The 16,292-nt window shown below is 58.2% G+C and overlaps 1 protein-coding gene across 3 annotated transcripts in view; it reads left to right on the top strand.

Moving 5' to 3' along the window:
• NFIX (nuclear factor I X) overlaps window positions 1-16,292 on the top strand; it is a 64,625-nt gene that overhangs the window by 43,797 nt on the left and 4,536 nt on the right. For 2 of the 3 annotated variants that reach the window (XM_004389737.1, XM_012559523.2), the window contains 7 exons: window positions 1,652-1,714; window positions 2,013-2,087; window positions 2,487-2,607; window positions 3,657-3,793; window positions 6,456-6,578; window positions 8,434-8,609; window positions 16,169-16,260. In XM_004389737.1, the coding sequence (XP_004389794.1) occupies window positions 1,652-1,714; window positions 2,013-2,087; window positions 2,487-2,607; window positions 3,657-3,793; window positions 6,456-6,578; window positions 8,434-8,609; window positions 16,169-16,240 (767 nt within the window). In that variant the 3' untranslated portion in view covers window positions 16,241-16,260. Of the gene's footprint in view, window positions 1-1,651; window positions 1,715-2,012; window positions 2,088-2,486; window positions 2,608-3,656; window positions 3,794-6,455; window positions 6,579-8,433; window positions 8,610-14,033; window positions 14,182-16,168; window positions 16,261-16,292 lie in introns of those variants that run through there. The other variant, XM_004389735.1, reaches the window with a different exon arrangement.

The raw sequence follows: 16,292 nt of genomic DNA, 5'->3' as shown, positions 1-16,292 counted from the left end.
CCTCTAGATCGGCTGGAGCTTGAATCAGACCCAGGGAGCCAGGAGTGGACCCAGGTGACAGAGTGACATACCGCCACGGTTGTGGTACGGAGAGGTTGCTCTCCTAGGAAGCATGGAGGCTGTCCTGTGGGCTCGCTCCCAAGCAGAGAGTGCCACTAACAAAGAGATGGCCCAGGGTGGCGTCCTCTCTCCCCTTCCCTAAAGCCACCCCTGGGGTGAGTAAGAAGGGAGATATGGAAGAGCGTACAGGGCAAGGGGTCCTGTAAACGTTTTCCTTATAAACCTCTGCTGTTTTGATTTGTCACTTATTATTTTTGGAATTAAACAAAAATCAAACAAGGTAAAGGATGAAGGAGAGGGGTTTGAAACTGTTCTGGGGACAGCCTGCCCTTGCCCACTGGTCACACAGAGGCAGGCAGCCAGGAACTTGGCTGATGCCCCCAGCCTGAGTCGGGCAGGCCTTGCTCTGAGAATTGGGGTGGGGTGGGGGGCTGCCATTCTGCCTGCCCAGCTCCTTCCCGCTCTCCTGGAGTGGCAGCGGCATCCCCCGCCCCATCTCCTGGGCTGGCCTCGATCCCAGCTGGTCATTTCCCAGTGGCCTGGCTGTGAGGCCAGTGCAGAGTGGACTCCTGGGCCAGCAGGTGGGTGGTGGTCGAGATCGGGAGAAGCCCCAGCCACACCAGGGCACCAGTGTTCCGATGCCACCCGCCATGTTGTCCCCCTGTGAGCAGCTGATTCTTCAACAAATGCCTGCCCCACAACCTGCCTTGGCCCCCCTCTTTGCCAACCTCTTGCCAGCTGTCGTGCCCAGGCAGGCATTCGGGAGGTCCCCGTTGTGCCCCTGGCACACAAAGATCTGAGGGCATGGGGGGTGGGGGCGGGGGGCTTTCCCAAGCTCAGCAAAATATTCACACGCACGCTCCACCCTGCCCGCAGCCCTCTGTGTGCTCCCACTGCACAATGGGCCCTTGTCTCGGGGCTCCCTCTGAGCAGCTGTGGCACCGGGGTATGAGACAGCCCAGACAGGCTGGCACAGAATGGGTGACAGCGTCAGGGGCAAACCTCTCCCTCTGGGTTGCCAGGCACTGCCTGTGAGCACAGAGGTGAACTGGGGGTGGGGTGGGCCGACAGGGATGGAGTTAATTAAGGGAAGAGGCTGCTCCCCTGGGAGCTAGAGCATGTGAGGTTGGGGGGCCCTGGGGTCCATCCCAGCTGTGGGCAGAGATGGGCACTGGCGTTGAGGGCGGCTTCTCCTGGGTGTCCTCTTTGCCCTGTCTCTAGGCCAATGCTGCTCAACCACGCTGACTTTGTCCCCAGGGCACGTTGGGCAATGTCTGGAGACATTGGTGGTTGTCACAACTGGGAGTGCTACTGGCATCTAGTGGGTGGAGGCCAGGGATGCCGCTTCATATCCAGTAGTGCACAGGACGGCCCCCCACAGCAGAGAATGGTCCAGCCCAAATGTCAGTGAAGCAAGGTGGGCACACCTGTGCCAGGTGTGAGCCTGTCTCCCCTTCCCCCTCTTCTGGTCTCTCCTCGCTCGGGGTAGGGTGAAGGTGTTAGCCCAGCCTGGGTGGACAGAGCCCCTGGCATGGCTGCGTTTTGTGTGAAATTTGGTCTTGATCTGTCCTCCCGTTTGTGTCTCCTGCAGAATCCGGACAATCAGATAGTTCAAACCAGCAAGGAGATGCGGACATCAAACCACTGCCCAACGGTCAGTGCCCTCCAGCCCCCCGCTGGCTACCCCCCCTCTGCCCCTCCCCCACCCCGGCCCCCTGACTGGCTTGGTCTCCCCCATCCTTCCCTTTCACTCCACTGTCTCCTGAGCTTCAGCTGCCGTCCCTGAGGGGAGGAGGCTCACCTGAAATATGCCCCCACTTCAGTGTAGACCCGAAGGTTGGGCAAGGGCCAGCCTGGGAGGGAAATGGAGGGAGGAAGAGCTTTGGGGGAAAAGGACAGGCAGCCCCTCCCCACAGCCTTGCCTCGACTCACTCCCCCTTTTCCCTCTTTAGGGCACTTAAGTTTCCAGGACTGTTTTGTGACTTCTGGGGTCTGGAACGTGACCGAGCTGGTGAGAGTATCACAGAGTAAGTGGGCTTCTTCCTTCTGGGCCAGGGACAGGCCAGGGCTGAGCTCAGCAGGGACAGGGTAGAGAGAGGGTAGGACTTAGACCTCCCCCTGCTGATGGAGACTTCTAGGGGCTTGGGGGCAGACAGGGCTTCTTGGGACACTCTCTGCCTGTGCCACTGTGCTGAGTGGAGCTGAGTCAGTCAGAGGCGGGGTCTCTAATTTCCACTACTTTGGAGGAAAATAAGTCCAACCAAAGGGCTCTTCCCCAAGGACTCGCAGTCAAGAGGAGGCTTCTTCAGCAGTCTGGGCAGCCTGTCTGCCACCCGGGCTTCCAGGAAGCTGCTTGTGGCAATGAAACAGGCCCTATTGGGCCTCCAGTGACTTCTAGGCTCATCACCCTCTCGCTTCTTCCCCAGCTCCTGTTGCTACAGCATCAGGGCCCAACTTCTCGCTGGCGGACCTGGAGAGCCCCAGCTACTACAACATCAACCAGGTGACCCTGGGGCGGCGGTCCATCACCTCCCCTCCTTCCACCAGGTGAGCCCAGCCCCTTGCCCTCCCACCTCCACCCCAGGCTGTCCCAGGTACCACCTGGGTGCTTCAGAATGTCACCCTCATTGAGGGTGCTAGCTCTGAGGCTCCCTTGGCCCCTGTGCTCGGCCATCTGCTGAGCTTCCTGTTCAGTACCACGTCACCTTGCAGCCTGGGACACAAACTCGAACAAGGCAGCCCCCCTCCCAGTGGGGGCCCAAGAGGGCTTCTCTCTCAGGGGTGTGGCATTTGAGCCAAGACATATGAGGGACTGGTACGGGCATGGGGTGGACACTCCAGAAAGAGAGCAGCCTCAGTCTGGCAGGGCCATCTCCTGGAGGGTTTTGGAAGCCAGAAGAAGGCATTTAGACTTCATCCTTGGGCAGTGGGGATCCCTGAGAGGTTCTAAGCAGGGATGCTATGGATGTGTGTTCCAGAAAGCTCCCTCCAGCAGCAGGGGGTGTGGGTGGGACTGGTGGCTAGTTAGGAAGCCGTCTGACAGGCTGAGCTGAGGAGGCCTAAGGTGGGTGGTGCAGATTGCGAAGGATGGAGTTGAGAGATGTCCGGGAAGTGGAGAGTCCATCCTGGTCAGGGTGAGTCATGCAGGCAGGGTTGAATACCATCTTTATTGAAAATTTTGATATTTTGGTCATTGTGACGTTTTTGGTATTTATTTTGATTTTTTAAAGTATTGTATTAAAATGTTGTTGGATGACTGAGTTTTGTGGTGCCGCCTCCTGACACATTGTGTGCCAGGTGAGTGCCTGGCTCGCCTCGCCCTGGCCTGGCCCTCGGGCCATGAGATACAGTGGGCAAGGGAGAGGAAGCAGTTGAGGGTTTTGCCTAAGTTCTTTGACTTGGGAGCTTAGTAAACAGTGGTATCACAGACTGAGATGGGGCTGGAGGAGGAAGAGCAGGTTTGGAGCCTCCGCCTCCAGGGAGCTGTAGACTGGGGGGCCCATCCATACTGAGTGCCACAGTCCGAACACCACATGACTGCCTGGAGCCTTGTCCCAGCCTTGTCTCATCTGATCCTTCTCTCCTCCTCCTTCCAGCACCACCAAGCGCCCCAAGTCCATTGATGACAGCGAGATGGAGAGCCCTGTCGACGACGTGTTCTATCCTGGGACAGGCCGCTCCCCAGCAGCTGGCAGTAGCCAGTCCAGCGGGTGGCCCAATGATGTGGATGCAGGTATGGACATGAGAAGTCCCCTCTTCTCACTGGCTCCCCCACTGTTGGGGGCACAATCCAATCCTCTGGCGCCTTCCTCTTCAGAGCCTCGTTGGCCTCCTTCTCTTGGCATTTTTCTAGAGAGGTAGCCCCAGCCTTGTGGTCTTCATGATTCAAATCAGTTTCTCAACCTGGGCACTGTTGACATTTGGGGCTGGAATGTTCTTGATCATGGGGGGCCCTCCTGTGTACTGCAGGATGTTTAACAGCATCCATGGCCAGTAGGTGCCAGTAGCACCCCCACCCCATGTATGACAACCAAAAATGTCTCCAGCCATTACCAAATGTCCCCCAGACATTCCAGGGGCAGAATTGTCCCAGGTCAAAAATGCTGGTCTAAAGGACCCAGCTTCACATAAAGGATCAGAGACTATTAGAGAATGAGCAGAAGCTTTTTTAGACCAGGCAGAGAAGCTAGGGAAGGGAGAAGGTTCTGAGGGGGAGAATCTATAGGAAGCCAGCTCAGTCCTTCTCAATCCCCTTTAATCACCCCCTTTCTGTCAAGCCCACCCACCTTGCCTCCAGTCTTTGACTGAGCGAGTGAGCCCACTGGGAGAGCCCAGGTGGAATAGAGTGGGCGCACACCTGTGTGTGTGTGCGCATGCATGCACATGGGGCGGGGGGGGGGTGCTGCAGCTTGTATGTGTCCTTATGACGTGGGTGCTGGGATCTGAGAGTACAGCCCCAGAGTGTGTGGGCATGCACAGCGCAGATCTGCTCTGACAGGGCTGATGAGGCCTGTGGACAGAGGCTTGGTTCTCTGATGCAGGTGGATGAGGGTCGGACCTGATGTTGCTATGTCTGATGTCATCCAGATGTGCCCTCAACTGGAAAGGGGAGGTGGATAGGCAGCAGGCCAGGGCTGGCGGAGAAGCAAGGCGGAAGGGAGGGGTGGCGCTTGCTGCTGTCCTGCTGCCCCCTGAACACAGGCTCTGGGCTCCTGGAAGGAGGCAAGGGGGGCTCGGCCCTGGCCTGGGACTGAGGGAAGGGCCTCTAGACCACCAGAGGAGGCTTGCCTCTGCAAGACTTTGGTGTCCAACTCCCAGGGTCTCCTCTCGGCAGGCTGGGACCTGGGCCAGCCACAGCCCAGATGCTTCCATGGGGAGCCTGGAGGCCAGAGAAAGAAGGGATTGAGAAGGCCCTGAAGACTCTGGGGCTGAGTCCCAGGTCCCCAGCCAGGGCCTCAGTCAGTGACGCCTTCTGGAAGAGCTGCACCAGAGAGGGTCTCAAGGGCCATGTCTTCAGCTGACTCCTGGGGTGCCCCCCCAGGCCCTTCTCTTCCCAGACCTAGTTCCCGAGGAGCCCTCCTCTCCCCAGCCTGTGCTCTCTCCTTTCTCAGCTGTCTGCTCTCCCGCCCGCCATTGCTCCTTCTTCCAGCAGCCCTGTCATGCCCCCCAGTGTCCTCCTGCCACACCCCAGCTCCCTCACTTTCCCCTCTTTTCCTCTGTCACCCCTTCCCCTCCCCCCATGTTGTTTCCCTGTGCTGCCAACAGATCGCCAATTTAGCAGCCCAGCTGCAGGACGGGCAACAGCTGGGGAGGCACTGTGTGGCAGCGGGGACAGCTGTGCACAGCTGGTGGGGAGCCCCCCTTCCCCACCATGCCAGCTATCAGGTGGCACACAGCTGCCGCCAGATAACACCTCTGCTGGCGGCTGAGAGTTCTCCCTCCCCTTCCTCTTCCCTCCACAGTTAAAATGGTTCTTATTTCTTGTTCTGAAACCCCCCCAGCCCCCACCAAAACTGATTCGGTTTGCCCCTTAAAGATGGTAGCTCTAGAGATTTGCCCCCACCGCACCTGACCCCTCCCAGCCTGAGGCCAGGGCAGCAGCCAGCGAGAGCGGCTCTGCCTGCCCAGGGGAGCGTAGCTGCCCAGAAGCAGCCCAGGGCTCTGCTTTGTCCTGCTGGGCACAGAGATGACCTGGGTTGGTGACATCAGGCTCCTAGAGGCAGAGCTCCGGTGGGGTATTCTCCGTGCCTCCTCCCTTTCCTGGTGCATGCTACTACCTCTGGCACCAGGAACAGAGCAAAGCCCAGAAACGACTCATCCTACAGCATCCTAGCCTGGAGCCCTTTGGCCAAAAAAGTCCTTCTGGTGCAGGTTTGCACCCAGTGCCCAGGCCCCAGCAGCCGGAGGACTCCCCAGGCCCTCCATCCGCATCCCTGCCTTCGCCTCCATGGGGCAGATGCTGTGTCTTCCCTGTGATTGGCCTGAGACCGGTGGCTGTGCTTCCTGCCCAGTGCTGCCCCTGGGAGAAGCTGAGGGCCGGGCAAGGAGCCCTGGCTCCTCCCCACCAGAGTCCAGGACACCCTGGAGCAGACCCCGGCCCCTCCCAGGCTTACCTCCTCCCTCCTTCCTCACTACCCACCGCCCCTGCATTCCGAGGCCCCGCTGAGCTTGATATCTGCTTGTCAGGGGCCAGCCCCTGCCCAGTGCATGCTGCCCCACTGGAACCCAGGGACCTCATGCTCCTCTCCCCAGACTGGCCTCAGAAGTGGAGAGCATGGCAGGGAGGGCGCACGGGAGGGTTGAGGAAAGAAGAAGCAGACTGCTGGCTTCCGCCTTCCCCTGCTCCTGCCCGGCCCAGCTAAACCTGCCCTGTGTTGCTGCTTCCTCCCCCCCAGGCCCGGCTTCTCTAAAGAAGTCAGGAAAGCTGGACTTCTGCAGTGCCCTCTCCTCCCAGAGCAGCTCCCCGCGCATGGCTTTCACCCACCACCCGCTGCCTGTGCTTGCTGGAGTCAGACCAGGTGAGAAACGGGGGGCGCCAAGGGGGGCAGTGGGGCGGCAGGTGGCAGAGCACGGAGGAGCGATCCCAGAGTGACAGGCCCAAGCTTTCTGAGTGGGCCGTGCAGTACGGCAGTGGGTAGACATGGGCACAGACCCTCCCTCCACCAGCAGCACCTCCTCTGAACCAGGCCTGTCCCCTGGGCCTTCTCACCGTGTCCCCGAGCACTCTCTCACCTGCTTCTCCCTCTCGTCTGCCGCGTGCATGCATATTGTGTGCCTGCCTACGAGTGTGTGGGCCACGTATGGCACAGGATCATCCCGAGGCCTTCTCCAACCTGCCCTCCAACCACAGAGGCCTCAGGCCGCTGCTGCCCAGTCTCCTTTCCTCTCACTGGCTGTTGGGGGCGAGCACCGGTGTCCCCTCTGCCCTCTTCTCAGCTCTTTTCTCCCAGCTCCTGGCTGAGCCCAGGGTCTGGTTTCCCAGCATTAACCCAGGTTGGCATGTGGGCAGAGATTGAAAGGAACACTCACCCAGGAGCTTGGGGTCCGGCTCCCGTCCTGGGCAAGCCAGCTTGCTTCTCTGGGCCTCCTTTTCCTTCTCTGGAAATAAAGGGCTAGGAAACAGGGTGCTCCCCGGCTGCTCTCCAGGGGAAGGAGCCCTGCACAGTTGGCCTGCTGGCCGCTCTCCGGCTTCAGATCTAGCTGTTCCTGAGGGGTGGAGTCAGGCAGGAAGTTGGGAGAGCTGAGTCCTCAACCTCCATCACTCCCTCACTCTCTTCTGCACTCCCTCAGCACCCACCTGGCAGAAAGAGTCTTAACTTTCTTGGACACATCCCTATGTTGGCCGGCAGTCTCCCGGGCCCTTCTGTGGGACATCAGGAACGGCAGGTTTACTCTCCCAGCTTCCTCCTCGAGGTCTCCTGGCTGGGAGCCCAGAGGCCAGCAGCGCTGGGCAGAGCGCAGTAGACGCACAGTCGGGGTGGGAGCCCGGGCTCGCAGGCAGCAGGAGGGCGCAAGCCAGCTCTGCTCAGCTTTTATGAACTCCAGAGAGAAGCCAAGTTTCCTCAGCCCCTAATGAAACTGAGAGCAAGAGCAAGCTGATTGGAAACAGACGGGTAGCAAGGGGCTCACAGCAGCAGGGAAGAGCTGGGGCCTGCGCAGGGGTGGGAATCGTGTGTGCGAGGGCCATGGGACTGAGCACACGAGAATGACGGTGGCGGCCAGGTATTTGCCTCTGTGTGTGGAGACGAGTGTGTGCATTGCGGGTGCCCATCCTATTCTCCGCTGGTGTGGGGCTGTGTCTTTGTCCATCGTTCCACAAAGCCGTCTGCTTTCTCTCAGCCCTCACCCAGGCTCCCACCCAGGGCCTGGACCCCAGGAGATGAGCTCAGCACTTGTCTCAGGTGCAGAGTTTAAGGGGACACTGAAAACTCAGTCATCAAGATAAATAATTATTTTAGTGCAGTATTTTAAAAAAGCAAAAAATATGACGAACGAATGCCAAGATTAAAAGAAAAGACAGGATCTGACCCCGCACTTGCATGATCCTGCCTCGCCCGCCTCACCCTAATACTGGCCCTGGTTTCATTCAGACTTTGTTTACCAAAACAGGAGGCTAGCCCATGGGCCATAATTTACTGATTTTATTTTTTTTTTCAATATTTCATTAAAATATTATTTGTCTTGATGGCAAAGTTTTTTGGTGCTGCCTTAATTTTGGGCCCGAGGCAATGCCTCACTCACCTCACCCAAGTCCTGCTCCTACTCTTTTCCTCTGGCTTTTCTTTCCTCTCACCAGTACTTTCCCCTCCTCTTATGGCCCCCACTAGCCGCCCTCTCGTCCCTGACGCCCTTGTCTCCCCCACGTGCATGCAGGGAGCCCCCGGGCCACAGCGTCAGCGCTGCACTTCCCCTCGACATCCATCATCCAGCAGTCGAGCCCGTACTTCACGCACCCGACCATCCGCTACCACCACCACCACGGACAGGACTCGCTGAAGGAGTTTGTACAGTTTGTGTGCTCGGACGGCTCGGGCCAGGCCACCGGACAGGTGAGTCCAGAGGGCCCAGGAGCCCCGCTACAGTCTCATTTCTGTGTCTGTCTGTCTGTCTTGGGGCTCACAGGGAGAGGACCAGAAAGCCGGGAGGCCCCTGGGGCTGGAGCAGCAGGGAGCTGGTAGTGCTGAATGCCTCAATTTTCTGGTTCCCTGAGGGTGGGGGTCCACTTACAGATCAGGACCTGGCCGTTATGGTCCAGAGAGGCAAGGGGAGTGGCTGGGCCTATGTTAACTGGGGCTCCTTGTCCTCCCTACGATTTCCATTCCCCCAGCGGGAGTGAACTTGTGATCTGTCCAACCCAGTGCTCGGCTCCTACCTGTCAACACCCCTATCGAACCTCAGGGATCTAAAGATTTGGTGGGTTCTAGACCAGAGATTCCCAGCCACGGCAGTATTGATATTTGGGGCCTGATCGTTCTTTGCTGTGGGAAGGCAGTCTGGTATACTGTAGGATGTTTAGCAGCATCCCTGGCCCCGACCCCCCAGATGCCAGCACTACCTCCCTGAAGCCGTGATAATCAAGGAGACCCCCAGACATCGCTGAATGTGCCCTGGGGGGTGAGATCGTACTCAGGTGAGAACCACCTTTTTAGAAGGAAGGCCACATCCCATGGGGGCCATTACAGGGGCTCCTGGTGGCCTGACTCTTTACAAGTGTCACCAAACCTTAGGTCAGTTAGGGTTCTGGAGCGTTGGAAACCGTTCTTCTCCTGGGAGAGGGCCGCTACCTGGGTGGCAGGCTCGCTGTGGCCTTCCGTGGCCCCAGTGCCCTTCTCCATCAGTGGGCCCTCAGGCCCCGGTCACTGATGAGCAGAAATGCGGGACCACTCAAACCAAAGGAATGATCCCAGAAGTTAGTGGGCCAGAGATGACCCTTCTGTGGGACAGCGGTCCTCATTCAGTCTTCTAAGAGCCAAGCCCCCTAGGGGACCACTTGAGTTGGAACACAGTGGTCTCTAGACCTCTGGGAAGGTTCTGGAGCCCGGGCAGTAGGCTGCCCTTTGAGAAGCCCCATCTCTTCTCCAGTCCAGCCGTTCCAGTTTAGAAGCCTCCATGAGAGGCCAGGGGAGGATGCTCAGAGGGCCCTGGCTGGGAAAGGTGCTCTGGAAGCCCACTCAGCGCCCACAGCGGGCTGCCTCCCCAGTGATGCCTGGGCATGCTGTGCCTGGAGTGGGCATTTGCTGAGTGCTGGCTAATGGATTTGGGGCGGGGCCTGGCAGGGAGAGCATGTTCGTGTAACTCCCAGGCCGTGTCTCACCCTCCCTGCTCTCGCTGTTCAGAATGGAAACCATTCCTCTTCCGTCCCTCTGCTCGCTCTCCTTCTGCTTTCCTTGTCTCCTGTCCCCTTTGCCCGTGAGGGTATGTATCTCTTGCTGACTCTGCAGCTCCTTAGCACACACTTAGCCTTTCCCACCTCTCTGGACAAACTCCATCCACTTTCAAGGGTATGGAGGGAAGAATGGACATGCCCCTTACAGCTGCCACCAGCCTATCTCCCAGCCCCCAAGGGGCCTGGGGTTTGGAGTTTGGCTTCCCAAGATCAGAGAGGCCAGGAACACCGCCTTGCCTGCCTTCTCACCTCCAGAGGCGCCTGGGGTTTGGAAACAAAATGAGGCTTACCTCAGGACCAGTTTAACCTAAGGAGCCAAACCTAACCCACAGGACCCAAGAGAGAGTGGGTCAGCAGTCCCCCTGGCCATCCTGAGGGCTGGGGCCTGGCCTCTCCCTTGACTGTTTGGTATCGAGGGTGCTGTTCTGCCTGGAAGGTTCTCTTCTTGAGGCATGCTTTTGTTGCGAGTAGACTGTGGACAAAATGCGGCAGACAGAGCTGCAAATAGCCCCCCCTGGTTAAGCAGAGAGCGTAACCCAGCTGGGGTGAGTTGTGTTTTGTCTTGTGCTTGTTGTACCAAAGATATAAGAAGAGTGGTTGGTAGGGAGCCTGCTCGATGGGGCCCACCCTAGCTTCTGAGAGATGCTAGAGACTGCACCATGGTGTTAGAGGCAGCACCATGCTATGCAGAGAGAGCCAAAGGCTTGGGGCTCTGTAGGTGACTCACTGCAGGGAGGGGTAGTGCCAGCCTGTACTTGCTCCACAACCACGTGTGGCTCTCGGACTTGCTGTGCACGAGAGTCAGTCGCCTGGAGGTGGCTGGGCCTCACCTGGAGAGCTCTGATTCAATAGGTCTGCGGTGGGACTGAGAATCTGCATTTCTAACAAGTTCCCAGGTGATGCTGATGCTATTGCTGGTCAGGGGACCCCACTTTGAAAACCACTGATCTAGAGCCGAGAGGAGAATCCCTAACCTCCTTGAGAAGCTGAAGTTCATATCATCCTGCCAGGAAAATATATGCATACAAAAATTTTACGGACAATTTCGAGGGTTCGCAGACGCTCCTGTAGCTCGTCCTTGGACCCCAGGTTAACTCGTCTGATTTAGAAGAACCAAATCAGCAAAGGCTGAAGCCAGATGGAGCCACCACTCGGAGGTGATGCAGAGGGCGGAAGGAGAGTGCCTGATTAGCTGTATTTCAGGCAGAGAGAAGACACCGCTAAGTAAATGCGACGGAGATGCTGCAGGGCCCCATAGGAGAGCCTGGGCTCGAGCTCAACTCTGACCACTGATGGAGCAACCAGGCCTGCTAGGTTCCTTCTGGCTCTTAACTTACAAGGTTTCAGGCACCGCAAAGTCGCAAGACTGAGATTTTTTAAACCCTGATTTGTACTTCAGCCAGAGCTGAGGCATATCCTAGTCTACAGATAGGCTGGTTGGAAATTACTTTCAAAAACTGAATTTTGTAAGTCCGTGGGTTTCCGTGTCCGGCTGTATTGGGCCAGGATTAGTGTTATCAGCAGGATTAGCAATTTAGATACTCCTGGGGAAGCCGACTCAGTAAGAAGGAAGCAGAGGCCACCCTGTTGTGGCGGGGCCTGTCTGGAATGTTCCTGGGCTCCAGCCCCGCAGGAGCTGATCTCAGGAAGGCCCTAAGAACTAGTGAGGCTGTGATCTGTTGTAACTGTCCCAGCTCCCACCCCAGCGGAAGAAAACAATCGCAACAAGCCAGGCTGTGGAAATTAGGGAGAGTGGCCGCTGATCATAGCTCAGTGTTCACCTGCAGAGCTGGAAACCCCTGCCTTCTGGAAGCCAGAGAGCCAACCGAAGGCACAATGGGACTCCAGCCAGGACATAGATGGGGACCAGTAGCCATGGATTGTTCCTGTCAGAGACTTCTTAGAGTTGTCACCCTGAGTGGGCAGGAACCCTTTAGAGGGACAGTTAGTCAGACCTTCAGACCTAGTTGCTGGTCATTGGGAGTGAAGGATCTTGGGGCCCAAAGCTATCTCAGAGAGTCAGAGGAAGGGCACAGCCTGTGTGGGTTAGCCACAGAGTCCTTGGATTCTCAGTTCAAGTCACATCACTGCCTGCTGCCCTCAGGGAGGCATGGGTCACACAGAGGTAATGTCCTGCCATCTTGGCGGGGGCGGGGGGATAACCAGATGGCCCCAGGCAGAGAGAGAGCAATTGAGATTCAGGGAGTTTGGATGGCTCCCAAGGAGGGGATCGTCTTTCCTGAGCAGGCCTTGAAGGGTATGAGAAAGGGTCTCCCAGATAGAGGGTTCTACAGTGAGCAAAAGTGTGGAGGCTGGACATGTCAGGCTGTGTTCTGGAAACCACCAGCTGATTTGGAGTAGGCAGTACCTGGGGGGAAAGGTATGGGTGGTGGAAGACCCCACCAGGCTCCACGATCGGGGCCTTGGATCGTCCTACTGGTGAGCTTGTATTTTATGTCGGATGTAGTCAGAGCTGTGGGAGATTTCAGAGGAAGAGAGAACCCTGAGCTAACTTGGATATGGGGAAGAGGGTTGCTCAGCCCCTGGAAAGGATGCTTAGGAGCTCTGGAGTCAGGTAGACATGACTGTGAATTCCCAGCTTCCCGGTGGTAGCCAGTGACTTTGGATAAACCACTTTCCTGCTCAGAGCCTCCATTTCTCGTTTGTGAGATGGAGAGAGTGGAGCTTCTCTTACAGCCGCCTTTGTCAACCCCAGCACTGTTAGCGTGTGGACTGGTTCGTTCTCTGTGGTAAGGGCTGACCTGTGCAATACCCAGAACTTTCCAGACATTGCCAATGTCCCCCGGGAGCAGAATCACCCCCAGTTGAGAACCACTGCCTTATAGGATGGTTGGGGGGCAAGTCATAATGTCAATGAAATGCCTGGCACAGAGCCAGTTGCCCACTGGAAGTCTCCTTGTCAGAGTACAGGCGAAATCACTGAGGACAGAGAGACAGGGTCACCTGGGAGACACCCAGGAGGTGGAATCTCTGGCGTTTGCCCACTGATAGACGACAACCCCGCAGCGTCCCAGCTGGGCGCTGGGACGGGAGAGCGTTGCTCTGTGGGAGAAGAGCCGGCTTAGAATTCAGGGTGAAGCACACAGGCTGGGCCTCCCTGAGCTTGGCTGCAGAGGCTGTCGAGGGCGTGCGTCTGGAGCAGCGGGAGGTATGTGCCCAGAGCTCCAGGGAGGTCTCTCCAAGGAAACTGCCTGCAAGAGGCAGGGAAGCCTCTTCCTCTCCCTGAAGCCTGAAGGCTGGTGCACACAAGGCCACGGGACCTGAAGGGGAAAACTCGAGTTTGAGGCACAAAAGAGCACAAAGAACAAGGAGTGGACACTGACGACCAAATGTCCTTGGCTTTCTGCGGGTGTTGTACAGGGGAGTGCCGCTGGAAGAGCTTCACAGGAACGGAGCTGGCAGCGATGGATTTTCTTCCTGTGCCGTTCTTTCAAGAATAGGCCAGAACACTGCTGTCCGCAGGCAGTGAGGACACAGGCCGCCCTAGCCGAGAGGCAAGCCCCCCAGATGCTTGGTGGCCTCCCTGAGGCCATGACCTGGGGGTAGAATTGGCGGGCCTGTGGGCCTCACTTGGGTCAGCCAGCCCCAGTCCAAGGGCCCACAGGAGGGAGGCACAGTGTGTGTTTCGGGGTGGGGGGCCTGGGGACTGGCTGGCTGACCCTGCCTGCCACAGGAGAAGGTCATCAAGAACTTCTAGGTGCAGCTTCACGTATTGCTAGGTGGCACATTTTTGTACCTAAAACATTTTCCCTAAGAAATAATAAACCACCCGTCGGACATCCCCTTTCTTCCCTCCCACAACTTCAAAAGAGGATCCAAAAAAAAAAAAAAAGAGAGAGAGAAACACCCGAGACACCAAAGAGAGGCCTTAAACCCTCACCCATCCTGTGCCCTGGATGAGAGGAGCCAAATTCTGCACCTTCCACAGGGAGCGCCCGCTCTCAGGAGCGAGCTGGCGTGCGAGGGAGCCCTCCCAAGGGGCCGGCCGCTGCTGCCCGGCCCGCAGGGGAGCGTGTGTCTGTGTGTGATGTGCCTTCATGCGTCACTCTATTTATGTTGTTCGCAGCCCAACGGTAGCGGCCAGGGCAAAGTCCCGGGGTCATTTTTGCTACCACCGCCGCCTCCAGTGGCCAGACCTGTGCCCCTTCCTATGCCTGATTCCAAATCCACCAGCACTGCCCCAGACGGCGCCGCCTTGACTCCTCCATCACCTTGTAAGTGGACGATGAAACCAAACCACAACGCCCAGCGTCCCCGGCCCATCCGTCTCCACTGCAAAAGGAAACACCCCCCTCACTGCCAAGGCCCCCCCCTAGAGCACCACCGAATCTCCCGGACAAGAGCAGAGCCGAGCCCCCCCAGCCCCGGTCACACTGGGCCTCAGTCGCACCAGCCGGCCCCTTCGAGCCCCCGGCCCGCTGCTCCCAGCAGGGCCCCTTGCCCAGGCCCCTTCCGGGGGGCGGGAGGGAGAGCACAGCGGGGCGCGGCGACAGGGTGCTGGCAGGGTGGAGGGTGGGGAGGCAAAGCCATGCCATTTCCATGCGTGATTGCTGTCTTTTTGTGTTTTTGTTTTTTATTTTCTGTCGTTCCGTTGTTCCCCTACACCAAGAAGGTTAAATGTTACCACAAGGCGACGTCACCACCATCCTTTCTTGCCTTGCCCTTCCCCTTCCATTCCCTTGGCCTTGCAAGGTGCAGCAGGCAGCCCTCGTCACCAGGCTCATGTTGGGTTTCTTTCTCGTTGTTGCTCTTTTTTTCTCCCCTCCCCGCAGCTCCTTCCCCAGGTTGGATGCTCCAAGGACCAGGGAGGGCTGGGGCCTCTGCTTCACTTCTCTCTCTCTTTTTTAAACTAATGACAAATTTTGACAAAGGGAAGAGACAGATCTCAGTTGAGCGGCCCAAGGTAGACCCGACGTGAGGAACAGGAGAGAAGGCGGGTGGGCGTCATGCTGACTGTGGGATGGGTGGGCAGTGCTCAGGTCCTCTGGTGGCCTGCAGGCCAAAGGCTAGGAGGGGCAGCACCGGGAGGGCAGCCATGTCACCTCTTCTCTCGTCATCTGTCTCTCCTTTCGCTCATGGTTTGCGTTCTTTTCCCTTCTTCATCCTCTTCATGCCATCCTCCCACCCGCATCCTCCATGACACAAGGTCACGGGCATTGGAGGTGGGCAGGTGCGGGGCAGTGGGCTGGGGGCTCCTGGAGAGAGATGGACAGTCTGGTTCCAGCACGTGGTCCCTGAGATGGGGCTGGGGGCTAGCTGGGCCCCCAGGCAGCCTGTGACACTCCTTATTCCCCTCTGAGTGCATAAGAAACCCTGGAAGAGCTCAGGGGTGTTTGTCCATTTGCCTCCTCGGGCCCCAGGACAGCTGACTCCAGGCTGTCGGGCCCTGCCAGGCCCTCTGGCCACCTCCACCTGTTTCAGGCTGGGGACCACAGGACCGTTTGGCCTGACTCACCTCTCAGAGGAGGATGAGCCTGCCATCCCTGGGCCCAAGCCAGGCAGCCAGCTCTGAGGCCCCTCTGACCCCATCCTGCCTGGCTCAGCTTTTGTTTGGGCCCTTTTGGGGTTCCCCAGACACCTGCCCAGCCCTCAGGTTGCACAGGGTGGTAAGCGGAGCAGCACTGGGCAGAGCAAGGAGGCGGGCCTCCTGGTTTGGAGAGGTGAACCGGGACTTGATCAGACCCAGACCTAGACCGCCTTCCCCAAACAGAATGGGGCCAGGCCACCAGAGTTCTTGCCCTCCCCCAACTCCCTCTCCTCAAGACCTGAGGGGGACCAGTGAGAAAGCCAGGGCACCCACTGAGGGCTCTTTAAGAGAGGGTTGTCCCCACCCCTGCCCAGTACCTCATTAAGGGGAAAGAACTGGCCTGAGGGACTTCTCAGCTCCAGCCTCCAGGATCTCCCTCACCTCGGGCCAAAAAGAGGAGGAATGGCTGTGGCTGCCAGTGCCAGGGGCAGTATGTGTTCCTGGCCAGGGGGATCAGGGGTCCCTCCTGCGTGGGGGTGATTGGCTCAGGGTGGGGAGGGCAGGCTTGGAGTGGCCTCCAGCACAGCTGCCCCTCCTGGCCCCGTCCTGCCCCAGCTTAGATGTGGCCAGCACACTCTAACCCTGTCTCTCCCTCTCCTAGCAGCCCCGAAGGGCAGTGTCCAGGGGCCCCCAAGGCCTGACGGGTCTCTCCCTCTCTCCCCCGCTCCCCACAGCATTCGCAGCGACAGGCGCCTCCTCTGCCAACCGGTTTGTCAGCATCGGACCCCGGGACGGCAACTTTCTGAACATCCCACAGCAGTCTCAGGTAAGAGGGCCGCACACCCAGATGGCGGGGGG

The sequence above is a fragment of the Trichechus manatus genome, unplaced genomic scaffold (assembly GCF_000243295.1).
Source record: "Trichechus manatus latirostris isolate Lorelei unplaced genomic scaffold, TriManLat1.0 scaffold00258, whole genome shotgun sequence".
NCBI classification, from domain to species: domain Eukaryota; kingdom Metazoa; phylum Chordata; class Mammalia; order Sirenia; family Trichechidae; genus Trichechus; species Trichechus manatus.
This window is presented reverse-complemented; position numbering and strand designations above follow the sequence as displayed.